At 46.0% G+C, this 18,468-nt stretch overlaps 1 protein-coding gene across 1 annotated transcript in view; it reads right to left on the bottom strand.

Annotated features, from left to right (window-relative positions):
• The window catches only part of LOC135198582 (leucine-rich repeat and WD repeat-containing protein 1-like), a 178,260-nt gene extending 165,027 nt beyond the window's left edge, over positions 1 to 13,233 (bottom strand). Inside the window, exon 1 of the mRNA XM_064226299.1 lies at positions 13,103 to 13,233. Coding sequence (XP_064082369.1) covers positions 13,103 to 13,126 — 24 coding nt within the window. The 5' untranslated portion in view covers positions 13,127 to 13,233. The remainder of the gene's footprint in view (positions 1 to 13,102) is intronic.
• Between the last annotated feature and the right edge of the window lie 5,235 nt (positions 13,234 to 18,468).

Raw genomic sequence — 18,468 nt, 5'->3', positions numbered from 1 at the left:
TAGTTGGGGAGACTGTAGTATATAACATTAAGTAAGGCATGCACACAGTGCAGAGCAATGGAACAGAGAAGAGGAATGAGATGCAAGGAGGGAGGGCAGGTATGACTATTAGAAGGGCAGCAGAGCAGTTGAATGAAAGACTAGGGACATGAGAAGGAGAAAAGCATATTTATATGATTTCAAACTTGAGGAAGTGTGGTAAAGCACCAGGCCCATCAGTTCCAAATTGAAATTAGCAAATTACTCGGTACAGAGTGGGAGAAATGGATGCTGGATTTATTAAAAGCTATATTGGAAGAGGAAGAAAAGTCAAGGGACTGAGAGGAGAGTCTAATGGTATATATAAGCAGAAGGGAAATGTCGTGGATTGTAGTAACTATATGGGAATTAGACTAACTGAGCCTGGATTGACAGTTTTCAAGAGAACACTGGATTAGAGATTGAGATTGTAAAGATTGGAAAACAGCAGTATGGATTCATTAGAGGAAAAGGAACAGTGGATGCCATCATAGTATGACAGAAGCATGAAAAGAGCCTGGAGAGAAACCAGGAGCTCTATTGTGCATTTATAGACCTAGAGAAAGCATAAGATAGAATACCAAGAGAAGTGATAGTTCCACGCTGGACGAGTGGTTTTCGAGCTGGGCTGCCAATCCGGTGGTCCCAGGTTCGATTCCCGGCTCGGTCAACGCGGAATCAGAGAAATTTATTTCTGGTGATAGAAGTTCATTTCTCGATATAGTGTGGTTCGGATCCCACAATAAGCTGTAGGTCCCGTTGCTAGGTAACCAATTGGTTCCTAGCCACGTAAAAATATCTAATCCTTCGGGCCAGCCCTAGGAGAGTCTGTTAATCAGCTCAGTTGGTCTGGTAAAACTAAGATATACTTAACTTAAGAGAAGTGATATTTTGTGGTTGAGGAAGAGGAAAGTCCCAGAAAAGTTGGTTAGGCTGGCCAAGATGATATATCAAAGAAAAAGCACAAAAGTAATTACAGCAGTTGGGGGAGCAGAAAACTTTGAAGTTAGTGTTGGAGTACACCACGGGTCAACATTAAGCCCATTTTTATTTATGCTGATCATGTGTGTGTGGAGTGAAGAGCTCAGGAATGAAGAGCTGTGGGAGTTTTTGTACACAGATGATCTGGTGAATACTGCTGAAAATGAGGAGGACCTACAGAGAAGGGTTGGAGAATGGCAGGAGTCTTTAGAGAGGCATGGCTTAAAGGTGAATGTGAATAAAACAGGTTTTGTTAAGCAGTAGGGAAGATAGAGACACAATAGTAATACAAGAAAGAAGAGGCTCAATTATAAAACACCAGAAAAGTTTAAATACTTAGGATCTACTTTAAGCCAAGAGGGAGGATGTCAGACTGAAGTTGACCGTAGGATAAAAGCTGTGTAGGGGAAGTTGAGAGAGGTAGCTGGAGTAATATGCGATAAGAAAATGCCAATCATGCTAAAAGTCAAGATATATATCACAGTGATAAAACCAGTGTTAATGTATGGATAGGAAACATGGACTCTAAGAAGAAAAGAGGAAGTACAGCTTGAGAGAACAGAGATGAGAATGCTGCAGTGGATTATGGGAATATCGCTGCTTGAGATTGGAAAATGACGAAATAAGAAGACGGGCAGGCTCAGTAAAGGTTATAGAGTTGATAAGAGAGTCATGATTAAGATGGTATGGGCATGTGTTGAGGATGGATGACGAGGAGGGAGTGAGAAGTGCTTATGAGGAACCTGTTTGAGGAAGAAAATCGAGAGGGAGACAGAGTATTAGATGGCGAGATAAGGTTAAGAAAGATATGAAGAGAAGAGGTTTGGTGGAGGATGATGCCTTTGTAGAAGGCAGTGACAAAGGCGCATCAGGCAACTGACCCCTTAATGTAAGGATAATGCTGGGAAAGAAGATGAGTCAAGGCTCAAAAGTACTTGGTTGCAAATTGCTGCTTTCAGAGTATCTTCTTTTAGGTATTTTCTAATAAATGCAATGTTTCTAATGTGATACAGGTTTTTTACAATATGCAATAGTATATGGTTCTTCATTGACAATAATTTATAAATAAATACTCCCAAGTTCGTCACTGTTGCTACAATATTTATACTTATTCTTTTAGTGTTAATATTTTCATAGTGGAATGTCAGATCCAAATAAAATACACTCAGTTTTGTCTTCATTAAGTTTCAACTTTATCAACATCCATTTTTTTTTATTTTTCATTATTGCATCAATTTTACTAATGACGTCTTCTACGGTTTCAACAGGAAAAGAGAACCGAGTATCATCGGCATACAGTTTATACTTTACCTTGTGCTTATTTAGAATTCTCAATTGTGTAAATGCTAAATAGAAGTGGACCAAGAACACTGCCTTGCAACACTACTTTCGTTAGATCTCTCCTTTCTGATTTCACATTTGATATAACCACTGTAAGCTTCTTGTTTTCTAATTAGTTTTTATACCATTTGTATACATCTTTGATGCCTACTGCTCTCAGGTTTTCAAGTAGCAGATGAATCACATGAATTATATATTTTTCAAATGGCTTACCCATACTTCATGCCTTTTTGACTTAAAATGAGTGACTTGACCCAACAATATAGCCTAGGGGTAAAATGACAATTGTCGAAAATTGCATTTTTCCTAACTATACAAACCTGAGGTCCTTTAACAATAGGAAGTAGCTAGCGGCAGCTGGAATTTTAACGATCGTAAGCTTCGAACAAGGGGATAAACGGTCAGTTAACTGCTTGTACGATCGTCGCGCGCCGCGCGACCTGGGAGGTAAACAAATCACTTTTGCTTTTGGCCCATGCAAAATACGCAGAGTGAGGGGTGGCATGAGGAGGGACTTTATGTTAAAGGACCACCTCAGGTTTGTATAGTTAGGAAAAATGCAATTTTCGACAAATTGTCATTTGTTCCGATACGTAATACAAACCATCGGTCCTTTAACAATAGGAAGACTCACTTCTTGGTGGGTGGAATCTGAGTCTTTTGATGAACAGACTGGTGTTCGTCCATCCCTGGAATGCCTCCCTGGTCGTAAGAGCGAGGGGGGAGGATCCAAGCTCTGTCCGATTGATCGGGGTGTGTGCACCGCAGGATCAATGGTCAGACCTCTGGGCCGAGTACTAAGAGAGAGGCAAGCGTATCTCTTCGTACCAGCATTGTAAGACTTTTTCCTTACATGAGCAAATGTAAAGTAATGGGTTTGTCTCATGTTGGCATCCACTTTCTCCCCCTTGTTGGAGAAAGTGGTGGATATTTACTCCTATCTCTAGTTAAAGAGATAGGATGGAGCTCTGTTGAATAGCTTACCTGCATCGGACTCCTTTCCAGCAAGGTAACGACCGTATCCCTCTGCCCACAGGTAGAGGTAGAAAAAGATGGTGAGAGAAGCCAGTCACTCTCTCATTCACGCATTCATTCTCCCAGTCATACCAGGAATCGATGCTGTTCTGCCTGCTGGCGGGGTGCTGGGGTAAGCTTACACAACGTGTTGAGCAGCCACCACAGGTCCCAAGGAAAAGGTATCCAAGGACTTGTGGGCAATATCCCGAAGGTAGAAGGACGTGAAGGTGGTCTGGTTGGCCCAGACACCTGCCTTCAGGACCTGCGCCACGGAGAAGTTCTTACGGAACGCTAAGGAGGGTCCTTTTTTTTTTGATACCTCTGACTTCGTGGGCTCTCGGACGGAGCGTACGGATGTCGTCGCTACCATCAGCTTCGTACGCTCTCCTGATCACCTCACGTAGCCAGAAAGAAACAAAGTGGGTTTCTTGGAGACTTCGTTTCTTGGTGACCCCAGTGCTAACGAAGAGGCGTCGACACTCAGGCCTGAGATGTCGAGTTCTCTTCAGATAGCGCCGTAGCGCCCTCACAGGACAAAGCAGCATCTCATCCGCATCGTTATCTGTAAAGTCCAGCAGGGAGGGGATCGTGAAAGACTCGAACCTGTCGTCAGGGATCGACGGATTCTGAGTCTTAGCTACGAAGTTCGGGACGAAATCGAGCGTCACAGATCCCCAGCCTCTGGTATGTTTTCACATCATAAGAAATGGCCATGTAGTTCCCCTACTCTCTTCGCCGATGCCAGGGCCAGCAAGAAGAGGGTCTGAGGGTCAGATCCCTGTCTGACGACTCTCGGAGTGGCTCGAACGGTGTTCGAGTCAGACTCCTAAGGACGAGAGTCACGTCCCACGCAGGGGGCCTGAGTTCCCTGGGTGGGCAAGACCTTTCGAAGCTCCTCATTAGCAAGGATATCTCGAACGAATTCGTGATGTCCAGTCCCCTCAGTTTTAGGACGAGAGCCAGAGCGGCTCTATATCCCTTGACTGTGGGTACTGAGGAGGAGCTTCTCTCGGCGAACGAAACACGAGGAAATCCGCTACCTGCTGAAGAGTGGCTCTGAGGAGACAAACCCTGTCTACGACACCAACCACAGAAGACGGCCCACTTCCCCTGGTATACAGCTGCAGAGGACTGTCTGACGTGTCCAGCCATCTCTGTTGCTGCGCTACGAGAAAAGCCTCTCGTTCGCAAGAGATGGTGGATAACAGCCAGCCGTGAAGTTGAAGGGACTGGACTGCGCGGTGGTACCGTTCTACGTGTGGCTGGGCTAGAAGGTTGTGCCAGTTGGGTAGCTCTCTCGGTGCTGTCGGTCTGCAAGAAGAGCCAGCAGGTCCGGATACCAAACGGCTTGCGGCCGTTTGGGAGCCACCAGGATCATTCTGAGATTGGGATGTGACCAGCGCGCTCGACTGATCACTTTCCGAATCAGACAGAAGGGAGGAAAGGCGTAAGCGAAGAGGTTGTCCCAGGGGTGTTGGAGAGCGTCCTCTGCAGCTGCCCATGGGTCCGGCACGGCCGAGAAGAACACCTGTTATCTTCCTGTTGTGCCGGGTGGCGAACAGGTCTACGACCCGGTCGCCCCCACAGGTTGAAGAGCCTTTCCGCCACATCTTGGTGTAGAGACCATTCGGTCCTATCACCTGATCCCGACGGCTGAGCTTGTCTGCTACTACATTCTTTCTTGCCTGGAATGTAGCGTGCTGACAGCTCTATCGAGTGAGCCGTGGCCCACTCGTGCACCTGCACCGTCAACTGATGGAGCGGAAGAGACACTAGCCCCCCTGCTTGTTGACATATGCCACTACTGTGGTGTTGTCGCACATCAACACCACTGAGTGTCCCACCAAGCGGTCCCCGAAAACTCTTCGGAGAGCGTTGAACGCCGCCTTGAGTTCCAGGACATTGATGTGAAGGTGCTTCTCGTGATGGTCCCACACACCTGCAGTCAGCAAACTCCTCCAGGTGTGCGCCCCATCCCTCGGTCGATGCGTCTGAGAACAGAAGCATCTCCGGGGGGGGTGGGGGGAGTGCGTATGGGCACTCCTCTTAAGAGGTTCGGGTCGTCGAGCCACCAGGCTAGGTCCTGCCTCACCTTGTCCGTGATAGCCACGGGAAATAAGTAAGGCGGATCCTTGGCCTGGGACCAACTCTCCCTTAGCCTCCACTGGAGAGACCGCAGGTGAAGACGCCCGTGAGGGACTAACTTCTCGAGTGACGACAGATGGCCGATCACGACTTGCCATTGCTGTGCTGCCTGTTCCTGCCGCGACAGGAACCGGCCGGCTGCCTCCCTGAATTTGCTGATACGCAAGTCTGCGGGAAAGACTTGCCCTGCTACCGTATCTATCAGCCATACCCAGGTACTTCATCTTCTGCTTGGGTTCGAGATCGGACTTCTCGTTAGTTTATCACGATCCCCAGATCGCGACAAAACTTGAGGAGTCGATCTCTGTCCTGTAGCAACTGCGAGCGGGAGCTCGCCAGGCGACCAGACCAATCGGCGAGATACCTCAGAAGACGTATCCCGTTCGAATGGGCCCAAGCCGACACCAGAGTGAACACTCGCGTGAACACCTGTGGGGCGGTTGAGAGACCGAAACAAAGTGCCCTGAATTGGTACACCGTCCCACCGTCGAAGTGAAGGCCGGAGGTACGTTTTCTGGAGGACTGATGGATGGGTATTTGAAAATACGCGTCCTTCAGGTCCACCGAAAAGCATGAAATCGTTCCCCTGATCGAGTCGAGCACTGAGCGTGCCGACTCCATCGTGAAACCGCGTCGTGCGAACGAAGCGGTTCAGGGGAGAGAGGTCTATCACCGGGCGCCAGCCCCCCGATGCCTTCTCCACTAGGAAGAGGCGGCTGTAAAAGCCTGGTGACTTGGTCCTCCACGATGTCTACAGCTCGTTTCGCCAGCATGGTCTTGATCTCCTGTCGAAGAGCGTTGTCCTTTGCTGATCCCCGGACATAGGTCTGTAGATGGACCGGTTTGGAGATGAGGGGGGGTGGGCCGAGAGACTTCGAAGGGTAGTAGATATCCCTCCCGAAGGACGTCTACTATCCAGTTCTCGGCGCCGTAGCGCTGCCAAGTCGCCCAATGGCTCGCCAGGCACCCCCCCACTTCCGGCAGCAGGTGAGGGGGAACGCCGTCCCTAGCGTTTCCCTCCTCGTTTCGACTTCTTTCCAGCACCTCCTCGGGGAAAGGAGGGTTGGGAGGAGGGCTGATTGCGGCCTCCTCTCGCAGAAGTCGAAACAACTGGAGTCTTCACACGGGGTTTGGACGGTGCAACCGTCTTCGCCGCCGTGGAAGCGCTAGCCAAGCTCTTTGGTTTGGCCGCAGTTACTCGAGGTTGCCACAGAAACCTTCGAGACTGCCTGGTGGACTAAGCGGTCACTCTCGTCAGTGCGCGGCCGTTCCACCGCAGGGGCCACCATCGCTCCAGGAAAGAGAGCGGGGGAGCTGCTAAGAGGTCCATTTCTTAGCGAGTGCCCGCCTCACGCCCAGCCCCCATTGGTCACTCGGGTAAGGACTGCGTCCCTACGCCGAAGAACCAAGTTGGCCCACAGGTTAGCAGTCTGATGGGCGAGGTAAGAGATTGCTCTTCCTCCAGACTGGCACAGTCTCCTGAAGGAAGCGTCTGTCTTCGAGAGCAGAACTCCCGGAGCCGGCCGCCACCTTGGATATTGTGAGGGACCACAAATCCAACCAGGAAAACTGCCTGGAATGCTGCCATAGCGGTAGCTTCCAGGGCAAGTGCCTCCTGCTGCGAGAACCATAGGTTCTCCGACAGGAGCTGCTGCAGGGACACACCTGGAGTCAGCCTCGCTAACTCCGGGTTAACCTGTTTTCGGCAGTATCGGGTCTTCTGATGGCACGTAGAAACGCCTCTGCCGCTGTAGAGGAGGAGAACAGCTTAGAGGACCGTCCGGATTTTAGCGAGTCCTCCCGTCCTGAGACGAGATTCTCCACCTGATCCAGGACCTGAGTCCGCAAGCTCTGATCGTGGCAACCCCATCATCATTTTGGGCTCCCTCTTGGGACCCCAAAATGACTCGAGCCGGGACGTGGGTCTGATGGTGGTAGCGGCGATCCTTCCGCGAGGCCATTATGCAGACGCATCAGCTTAATGACTTCCGCGAAGTTCCTGTCTGTACTCGGGCGTCACAGCGTCCTGTGGAGTAGGACCGTCCAGTCCCTCCAACAAGAGCATATCCCTCGATACTCCTCCTTCAGAAGGAGGAACAGCGACAGACCCCTGACGGTCGCCTCCAACTACTTGCGCGTACGTCCTGGTCGGTCCTAAGACCGTGCCTGAGCGTGCGGCGTCATAGCTGGGTCACCGAGCGGCGCACCTCTCGTGATCGCTCCTTGGTACCTCGCTCCTCCCGGTATAGCCCGAGGAGGTTGAAGGTACAGGAGAGGCAGACCTGACGCTCCCCCCGCGCTCGCTGCAGGACCACGTGCGTAGAAGGGCTGCTGCCGATCGTCAACCCGCGGTGACGGTCTAGCAGCAGGCCTAGCGTCGCCGCTCGCCTGGGGCGATTGGCTCGGCTGAGAACGTCGAGACCGCTCTCTAGCGTCAGGCGAGCTGCCGCTGGTCGTCTCCGCCCGGTCCCATCGGGAGCGGCGGACGGGTGACCTGCTAGCTCCCTTTCGCGTCGAGACCGGCCAGCGTCCTCTATCGGCGCGTCAAACCGCTGGTACTAGCCGTGGCTGGTACCGGCGGCCGTGGGGACTCCTTCCTCGCCTCAACCCGTGGCCAGGTCAGTGACCCAGTCACGTCAGCCCGAGCAGCCGGCTGGTCGCTGCGAGAGCGTCCAGTGGCTGGCGAGAGTCGTGCACGACTCTCGCCAGTCTTCTGCTCCGTGCCGCTGTCTTGACGGCGAGCGAGCTCGGTCGTCGAAACTTTGGCTGGACGGTCCTCTTTAGAAGAGCGTCCACTCGGTGCTTCTCGCGAAACGAGGAACAGCATGCCGAGACGGAACTGGCCTGGCTTAGCGGCAGAACCACTAGTACCAGGTGAGGACGCACCAGCCGAAGCTGATGCGCCTCTGGTCCCCGTCGACTTCTTCTTTGCAGAAGAAGCGACGGGCCCCGCACCCGAAGGAACAGGAGGACCAGCAGAAGAGCTCCCCAGCTCGCCTGAGCGAGCCGGGCCCATTAGAAGATCCCGAAGGAGTCTTCTTAGGGGGGGAGGAGGCAACCTTCTTCTTCTTCGGCTGTTTGGCCTTAGAAGTCGAAGGGGAAGGAGAGGCAGCAGACGACGAAGAAGACGATGAAGACGATGACGACACCTTCTTCCTCTTCCTCTTCTTCTTCGCCAGAGCTCCGCAGGACAGACGTCAGGTCTTCCATCCAGGAGGAGCCGGGGCAGTTGCCGAAGCAACAGGGCCCGACTGCACCTGTACCGGAAGGGACCTGAGACTGTTTACAGCAACACCAGCAGCGGAACGGCAGGAACAGGTCCGGGAACAGCAGGAACAGCAGGAACATCTGAAAATGAATGTGTACCTGAAATGGAAAGAGTCGCTGGAGCGGCCACAGGTACGGGCAGGCACGGCAGGTACTAAGGGAGAGCCAGGCGTCCTGTCGACAGTCACCGACATCCGTGGCACTGGCGGCAGGTCCAGGGGGGTACTCTTGGGGCAGCGGAAGTCCGGGGTCGGCAAAGGAAAAAATCCAGGTGGTGGTGGCATCGTCCTCTTTGGAACGGCGGCAATAGGTTTTTGTACTGCCACCGTGGGTGTCACCGACATTATGTGCGGCTATATACAAGATGTGGTGGCATCTCATACGCAGGGGTAGTTAATGTGGTCGTCGTGGTGGTCACCGCACCATGAGTGACCACGGCCGACCCCGCCCAACCGCTGTATCAACCCTTGGATGCTGGGCACTCCCTGCAGTCCCAGCGACTCCCACACCTGTCCCAAGTCGTCCTTCGCTGCTGGCACACCTGCGGAAGCGAGAGTCGGGTTAATAGGAAGGGGCTTCCCCGCGCCTGGGGGCGAAATTCCCCCCCCCCAGAGCGGACAGAAGACCCCGAATACAACTGTACGTCCGGGTAGCGGGCGCCCTCCTCCACACTCGACGGATCGAGGAGGAAAAGGACTCCGCTACCCCCCCCGCAGGGGAAGGCGCAAACCGTGGGGGTCTGGCCGGGAGGCAGGAAAGAGGACGAAGTGTCCGTCACAAAGGAGTCACTGGACTTTCCGATGACTTCTTGGCCGGCCTAAGTCTCTTCCTGCCCTCGTACAGCACCCACTGCGCCTCGGACCAATTCATACAAACCATACATGGCTCGTTACGAGAGCACTCTCGCCCTCGACAACGAGTACAAACCTCGTGGGGGTCCACCTCCACAAAGGACTGAACCCCCCACATTTACGTCCCTCCAGCCCGGGACACACTCTACGGGCGGACTAGGTAGGGCGCGGTGAAATTTCAATTTCCTCTGATTCACTCATTGTAATCAATTGAAATAGAGAAAAAAGTACTTACTATCACTCCTGATACACAGAAATAGAAACCAAATACTCAAGAATTTGAAGCAAACGACAAGCGGGCAGAGCGATGGCGAACACGTCCTTCCCACACACGGCCCGAAAGCAAAAGTGATTTGTTTCCTACCCTCCCAGTCGCGCGGCGCGCGACGATCGGACAAGCAGTTAACTACCGTTCTCCCCTTGTTCGAAGCTTACGACCGTTCCAGCTGCCGCTAGCTACTTCTATTGTTAAAGGACCGATGGTTTGTATTACGTATCGGAACAAACATAGAATTTTAAGAACAGACCAACAGAGTAACTGAGTAACTAGTTTAGCCTGGACTCTAGATCAAGGTATATTTGTGGCAGAGGTGGCAGGCTAGGGCGGACCAAGCCTGTAAATAAGTATGTTGCAGTTAATGAAATAGACCTAGCCATGTAAAATAGATAGGTTTACAGAATGACAGGACTCCAAATAAACAGAAGCTTAGTCCATTGTCTCCGATGTTTAGTATTGCTTAGTAGGGTATGTGGGGGGGGGGGGGGGGACAAGCCCTCCCTGGCCAGGTCAGGACACGGGCCATAAGTGAGGTTATGAAGGTAAGATCTAATTACGTCAGGACATGGCATTCTAGGAGAGCTTAAGTTTGTTTTTGTCAGTGGAATCTATTCCCATCATTCTACAATCACCCTGAAAAAATTAAGGTACGTATTTCTATATAAGCATTCTGCATGACTGCATCATTCGTCCCCACGAATACGAAAGCCACCAGGAATTTGGGCGTCAAATGCATTTTGCTGTGTTTAGTACGAGCCCTTGGGAGTTAATTACAGTCGTCCGAATAAATATTACTTAAAATTCTTGTTCAGGAGGTAACACTGCATAGAAAAACTGCAACTGCCATAGTCGAGGCCACCTCGTAATAGTAATATAGATCTACCAAAATTAAGTTTAGATGCTGGTAATGGTAAAACTGCTTACTAGGTATACTACCAAGGCCCTCTGGTTCTAATAAATACCAGTTTACAAGCAACATGGGTGTTGTGTTTAGCTATTACCAACCCCCTTGGGATGACCATAAAAACAAACAAAATATAGTAAATATCATAAACATAAACAAAAGGGGTAGATCTAGGGTACCTATCCGCGGTGGCCCAGACTATGGCAGTTGCGGTTTTTCTATACAGTTTTACCTACTGAACAAGAACTTAAAGTAATATTTATTCGGACGACTGTAATTAACCCCCCCCTCCCCCCGGGCCAGTACTAAACACGACGAAATACATTGGACGCCCCAATCCCTAGTGGATGTTGTATCCGCGGTTACCTATCTTGCAGGGTAATTCTAATGAATAGTTCTGCACGAACTACAAGGAAAGTAACCGCGGATACGACATCCACTAGGGATTGGGGTGTCCAATGTATTTCGCTGTGTTTAGTATTGGCCCCTGGGAGTTAATTACAGTCGTTCGAATAAATATTACTTTAAATTCTTGTTCATTAAGTAAAATAACATAGGAAAACGTCAATTGCCATAGTCTAGGCCACCGCGGATTGCTTCTGTAGAAATAGCACAGAAGGCAGCAAATATTCCAATCAGCGACTGGTATGAACCAGGACACAGTAGTAGTCTTCAGTGTTACCCTGGCGGTAGATCTATATTACTATTCCGTGGCGGCCACGACTATGGCAGTTGCAGTTTTTCTATGCAGTTTTACCTCCTGAACAAGAATTACACGTAATATTTATTCGGACGACTGTAAATAACCCCCAAGGGCTTGAACTAAACACGGCGAAATACATTTGACGCCCAAATTCCTGGTGGCTTTCATATTCGCGGGGAAGAACAATGCAGTCATGCAGAATGCTTATATAGAAATACCACCCTGGCAATAAGCAAGGCAGCTGAGCCTGGTTACAGGCCTACATTACAGTAGCATTAGGCTACCACATGGAAAGCTATCCCACTGGCTACCTAGTAATAGGAAACAACGATGTATGCTACCTAATGAAAACTTCAGACTTTTGCAAAATCCATTGGTGAAACAGATTTAGGGTAAAAAACCGCATGGTACAGGGCTGGACCATGTACGATCAGCGTGTACAGCCCCTAAATAAGTACATTATAACACATCCTGACATACCAGATGGGCATCAGTCGCGACTTCTTGTTGGTGAGAAACGGAGCTAAAGACCTCTACTCCGGTGTCAGGCCGCGTTATAATGTACTTATCTTGGGGTTGTACACATTGATCGTACATGGTCCAGCCCTGTACCATGCGGTTTTTTACCCTAACTAATTAGCTGATCTAGGCTACATAGAAAGGGAAGGTTTTCAACAATAGCTTATAGTAGCTACTAGCTAGCCTAAGATTAAAAAAATGACTCGGAATTCTGTCACTGTACTAGGTAGTATTGGTAGGCTAGGGCATTGCAGCCTAACACCTAGGTACTTATATTAGGAAAAGAAGATGAATTGGAATACCGGCTTAGATCTACCGAATTGTTAATTTCCCTCAAATTATATTAATAAATCATACACTTTGACTGAATAAACAGCACGAGACGTCGCACGGAAGGATTGACGTGTGATCAACATGGGCTCACTGGGTGGTCAACCTTTCGGTCAGCATAAACTAACCCCTTACGTAACCATCTTTGCCGCCAAATCCAAAATTAAAGTGGATAATGTACTAGTCGGTGTTGTTAGCACGTGAAGCAGCAAATTACTAATAAACAACAATCAGTAAAGCCCATCTAAATTTTGCTTTTACCATATCGTAACGAGGTTCACTGTGGAGAGAAGTCAACGCAACTGGGATAGGCCTATTTCAGAATTAAGTTTATGCTGTTACTAGGTAGGTGGCTCCCCGAATCAAGCATAACCTTTTGTTAAATCAAACTGAATGCACTGAATGAGCTGCCATTTTTAGATATGTAAAAAAAAGCCAATGCTAAAGCAAAATTCAGTTGTAAAATTATTGTGGCAAATACGAAGTTCTTTTGAAAATGCCTCTTAATCCACCAGTCGCTGGAGAGTGGTCTATGATTTTCGTTCACTGGGCCACGCAAGGTGGTGGAAACGCAACATTTCTCATTACAGTATACTTATATATGATCTGTAGAGCAAAACGGAAACGTGACAACCATTAATTTAAGTAAGGATTATTTGTTGTGGAAAAATGTCCTAAAAGGCCCGCTGGCATTGTGCCATAAAACAACTTTCTCCTATATATGATTATGACCTGAGAACAAGTCTTACTTGATTCAGTCGAATTCCGTTCATTTCCTTTCGCAAGATGAAGATAATCCGTTGTAACGGCACCTCTTCAATTCCCCCCTTTTCTCGCTTTACTGGCTAACGGCTGTTTTCCTCAGTAAACGTAACTGTCGTGTTAAGTTCTCTGGCGTGTCGTTAAAGAGAATATTTCCGCTGTACGCTTACATATGTTAGCTCATCACTGCTGTTCTCCTATCTTTTTCCCTATTTAAAAGAAAAAAATATACATAAATTTTCCACAATGTAGGTATCTTGTGCAATTCAGCAGCCAGTGAAGTATCTTTACTTTCCTTAGCATAAAATTATGAATCTGCAATATTTTGATTAGGTTTACTTAATCTTTGTGTCAAAACTTTAACACTGCTAATTTTTATTACATGTGTGTCCCGTGTTAAACACATTTGTGAAGTCCCTAAATTTTTTTTATCAATAATTGACCTTGCATTTTTATTAGGTCTGATTTTTCTTATTTTAGAATTCAAGATACAAATCTTCGTCATGATTCTGTCATCGATTTGATACAAAGTATTCCATACGGTTTCGTTATCATACCATGCTTCATGTCCGTACAGCTATCAGATCGTGGCAGACTAATGTTTAATAATATTAAGTTCGTATGCAGTTTAAATCCGTTCGATTTCCAAATTTTATACAGTTTGTCCAGTGTTAGACTAACATTTTTTTTAGTTATGCTTTCACTAAATTCCAGTTCAAGATAATCTGTACATGATGTCATTACTCCTGAGTATTTCCTCATTAGCCTGTCTCCATCTTATGCTATTACATCGTTTTGTGCATACTCTATCCTTTTTTCAGTTCTTCGGTTTTCTTAGATTTATTTTCAGTTCTGTCTCTCTAGATATATAACGCATTCTATTAAAACAAACTTTGTAAACCTTGTGTAGTAGTGATTATCACATCTGTCTGACACACTGAAGTCCCAAGTTCGTGCCTTGCTTAGCAAGGAAAGTTACTATTCTCTTAGGAGGCTTGAATTTCCAGTCAATGGTTCCTGTGGGATTGCTCCGTTTGAATAAGGTTCGTTTTCTGGTGTTTCGCTGATTAAAACGCCATTTAAATATTTAATGTCAAGTTTCAGTAATTACTCTAGTCTACCTTCTTTTCTATCTCTGACCACTCTTTTCATTGCAAAATCTATAAAACTGGCAAACAGCGACCACGGGTGAAATGACATTTCCTTACAGCACCCACCACTAACTGAAAATAAACTTGACACGACCTCGTAAACATTAATTTTGTATCTTATACATTCACAAGAAATTTCAGTTAGCTTTACATATCTAACTGGAATGCCACAGTAACACATACTTTTCTTAGTAAAAAAAAAAAATAAAATAAGAATAAAAAGCACCAGAAGGGGATTTTTAAGTTACATACACTGCTGCACAATATGTCTCAACACAAATTTGATCGGTGCAATTCCTACCTTATACAAAATCAATTTATTGACCTCTAAGCATTTTATCAGTTTTTCTCTCCTCTTAGAATAAGCATACTACTGAATATGTTTATTACTACCGACACAAGTGTACTGCCTCTATACTTCCTGCAGTCAATCAGGTCACATTCCTTTAGTGCCTTCGCTATAACTTCTAATTTTCAGTCATCGGGCTTTGTTTCCTCAGTCCGTATTCTACAAAACAGCATACGAGTTGTCAATTCTTTTGGTTTCAGCTAAAATCATCTCTTTCTTGTGTTCAGTAAACATCTATCACATCGGTTCTCGCTCCGCCGGAGCATCAATATGAGTTCAGCAAATTCATGTAACACAGTCACTTATTTGAGGAAACATTCGATGTACATAATCAGTATCAGATCACACTGTCATAACGCTCAGAAAATGTCTTGAATTTTTTTCTGTAGAGACGTGATACTTTCATTCTTCCTAATACCAAGCGGAAGCTACTTGTACTATCTTGGGGCTGCAAATTTGAAGGTTCTAAAACCAATATTTGAAGTGCATCTTAATTGTCTCATAACTTGAAAATCAGCAGTAAATATAGTCTTGTGCAGACTCCTGTCTTGATAGCCTGATCACATATCCCGAACTTTAATGTAGCTTTGATAGGCAGCCAAAGCAACTCAAAAAGTAAATGGGTAGTAATACTATCAGTATTACTGTTATATATATATATACATATACATATATATATATATATATATATGATATATATATATATATATATTATATTATCCAGTAACTACGAAATTATATATTAACCGTACAGCCTTATTAGAAAATAATCAGAAAATTATTCTTTCTGTTACCAATATATTTTCTAGAAAGGTCAAGAGGCAACTTGACCTAACTTTATATCGTAGTCAATAAGGGTTAAATCGTTTGTCTTTCATGATAATCGAAGATTGATCAAAGGCCCTACAGGATTTATAAAATTTCGAAAGAAAGATGCAATTCATATACTACCATTTTTAATTTTTAATTATTCGCTCTTTTTATTTATTTATTTTTTTTTTGCAAAATTTAAGGGTTAAATAGTTTGTTTTTCATGATAATCGAAGATTGATCAAAGGCCCTACAGGATTTATAAAATTTCGAAAGAAAGATGCAATTCATATACTACCATTTTGATTTTTTAATTATTCGCTCTTTTTTTCTTTTTTTTTTTTTTGCAAAATTAATGTTGCTTCATTTGTAATGATATCTGAAAATATAGTAGTATTTAAATCTGTAGTTTGGTGGTAGTACAACTTTTTTAGGTGGGGCTGGGTCTTCATTAATTTCGGGGGAGAGAGAGACTGGGTGATGTAAAAGAAAGTGGCCTCCTGTCACGGTCAAATTTCTGTGGCCGCTGCTGATACTATCCAGCGGTGTGACACTCTTTATTAGTCTTCTCATTTTAATATATTTCACAGCCTCATACGTTGTAAGTTAAGAGAAATATGACAGAGATGCAAAAATCCACTGTCACATTTAATCATAAGTTTTTTTAAGATAACGTTCATCAAGACACTCATCAAGTCAGTAACCCTTACGTAAAACAAGTTTTATCTGAACACTGAGAGACAAAATAATCCAGCAGCACACTCAAGTCTCGGAATATATATATATATATTATATATATATATAATAATATATATATATATATATATATATATATATATATATATATAATATGACCCCGACCTGGGTCGCGTGGGATTCTAGTTTTACTGTAGGTCATGCATGCATAAATCAAACGCTCTGGTTTAAATTAACACATTAACTATATTCTAGGTATCTATGATATCTTACACAAGGGCCCAAGTGAAATAGAACTAAAATCTACAGTAACCGCCAGTTAGAGAATGAGGGGGAAACCGGTAGGTGCAGCAAGGACCAAGGGGAGTAGCACGTCTTTCCCATTTCTTGATCAACGCGCAACTGCCGCCCCTCAAAGGGACGCCTTGGGCCTTCTCCTCAGTTCCTCTGTTCCCCACAAACCCCCGATACCTTCCCTCCTGGACGTGATTGGTTCCGGCACCTTTCCTTAGGCCTATCGACCAATGGGTGCCAAAATAGGTAACGCTAAACACCAACGAACTTTTTGGGGGATGGGAGGTGGGGAGAAAGGTTCCTCTTACGTACTGAGAGAGTGTGACCGTTGGCTAGTACCTTTATGGCGCCTTGCGAAAGCTCAGGGCATGGGGAGATTCTTGCAAGCCCCCTAGAATGGCTTATCGTTCCCTCCCCAAGTCCCTTTACGTCCCTGCAAAGCTGCTATCCCTGCCTTGTCCCGCCCCGAGTCTCGTCCCTCAAGTTACTGACTTATCTAAATTAAAATGAACTCTCTTTTAGTGGGCCAGTGACGTGTGTACAAGCCAAAAGTTACAGGTAAATTGAACACGCCTTACAACAACACAAGATTAAAAAAAAAAATCAAAACAATCAACACTCACTCTTCTCTGGAGACAGATCATTAAAAATAAATAAATAAAAATTTCAGTCAATAAGCCCTGCTTTACATTCACAACAAGAATGGTGAACAAAAAATAATAACACTTAACCACTGTCTTTGGCAATCACGACACATGGCATCAATTTTTAATCACATTGCTCACGCAAATGTACTAATGATATCACGAATTGGGCAAAAAAATAATAATATAGAAATTTAGACACTCAACATACTATGTAAGCAATGGAATTTTTCCAACAAGCACTAAAATCAAAAAGATCAATTTCAGACAACGATTCACTTTAAGACAGCCACAATAAAATAACTGACGGGAATTCATAATCATACATGAAAAAATATCATCACCTGTGAGAGTGTAACATAAAATTTTAAAAAAATCATTAGTGTACATCACAAATTATAAAAAAAAGGATGACATCCAGATTATGACAGAATTTAACACAAAATAAGTGACACAAAATAATTTAAGAAAACATAGACCAACAAAAAAAGTATGTCATACATAATCAACAAAGCCGCAGTACAAACATTAAAACACAAGAATATGATACACAGGCTATACATTTACACTCAAAATAATTGGAAAACAAAAATAAAAAACATGAAACATAAAACTCTTGTTATGACTCTGATTCCTGGACAAAGACGTGGGTTGGAATTTACAGATTCTGACCAGAGACCCCTTTCACTCACTTTGCAATGGCATTCACTTATGACATGGGCTCAGGAGTACGCTCTTGCGCTCTCTGCAGGGCACCCACCAGCGCGCTTACGTGTTCCACTGGCTCTTCTCCCAAATACCCAGCCAACCGCGGGTACGGGGATACCGGTTTGTTGGTGTGGAACCCCTGGCTCTCCACAAGCACTGCATGCAGGTGCAAACAGGTGTTGTTCGCTTACGGCCCCAGTGCGGATGGGCAGTTACATTCTCCTCAGATATATTCTGTCCCCTACCTGGATTAGGGAATCGTGTTCGAAATCATTTATCGTCGCACACCTGATACTTTTCATTTCCCGTAAACAGCAGTCGCTGTGCAGTTTGGAACAAAACCAAACCCGGTACTGTTCCACCGTGTATAGTAGCAACTGTTGAAGGTCCAAGACCACCGAATATGGCAGCCTGATTTCCTTCCCGTACTACATCAGGAAATATGGAGTGTCCCTAATTGAGCTATTATATGTGGTGTTGAATAGCCAGCACGGCCGTCTGCAACAGAGCCGGCTTTGACTTCGTACGGTCCTCAACTAGGTATCTTAAGACACTGATCACTTCACGATTATGAGACTCAACTAGTCCAATTGCTGACGGCCGATAACCCGCGATGGTGACATGCCTTTCTTGCAAGAGAGCCGTAAATTCGCGAGCCATTTCATTCACAAACTCAAGTCCATTTTCGCTGATCAACATTC

The sequence above is a fragment of the Macrobrachium nipponense genome, chromosome 22, assembly GCF_015104395.2.
Source record: "Macrobrachium nipponense isolate FS-2020 chromosome 22, ASM1510439v2, whole genome shotgun sequence".
Classification (NCBI taxonomy): Eukaryota; Metazoa; Arthropoda; class Malacostraca; order Decapoda; family Palaemonidae; genus Macrobrachium; species Macrobrachium nipponense.
Note: the sequence above shows the minus strand (reverse complement) of the source record. Positions and strands in the feature narration are given on the sequence as shown.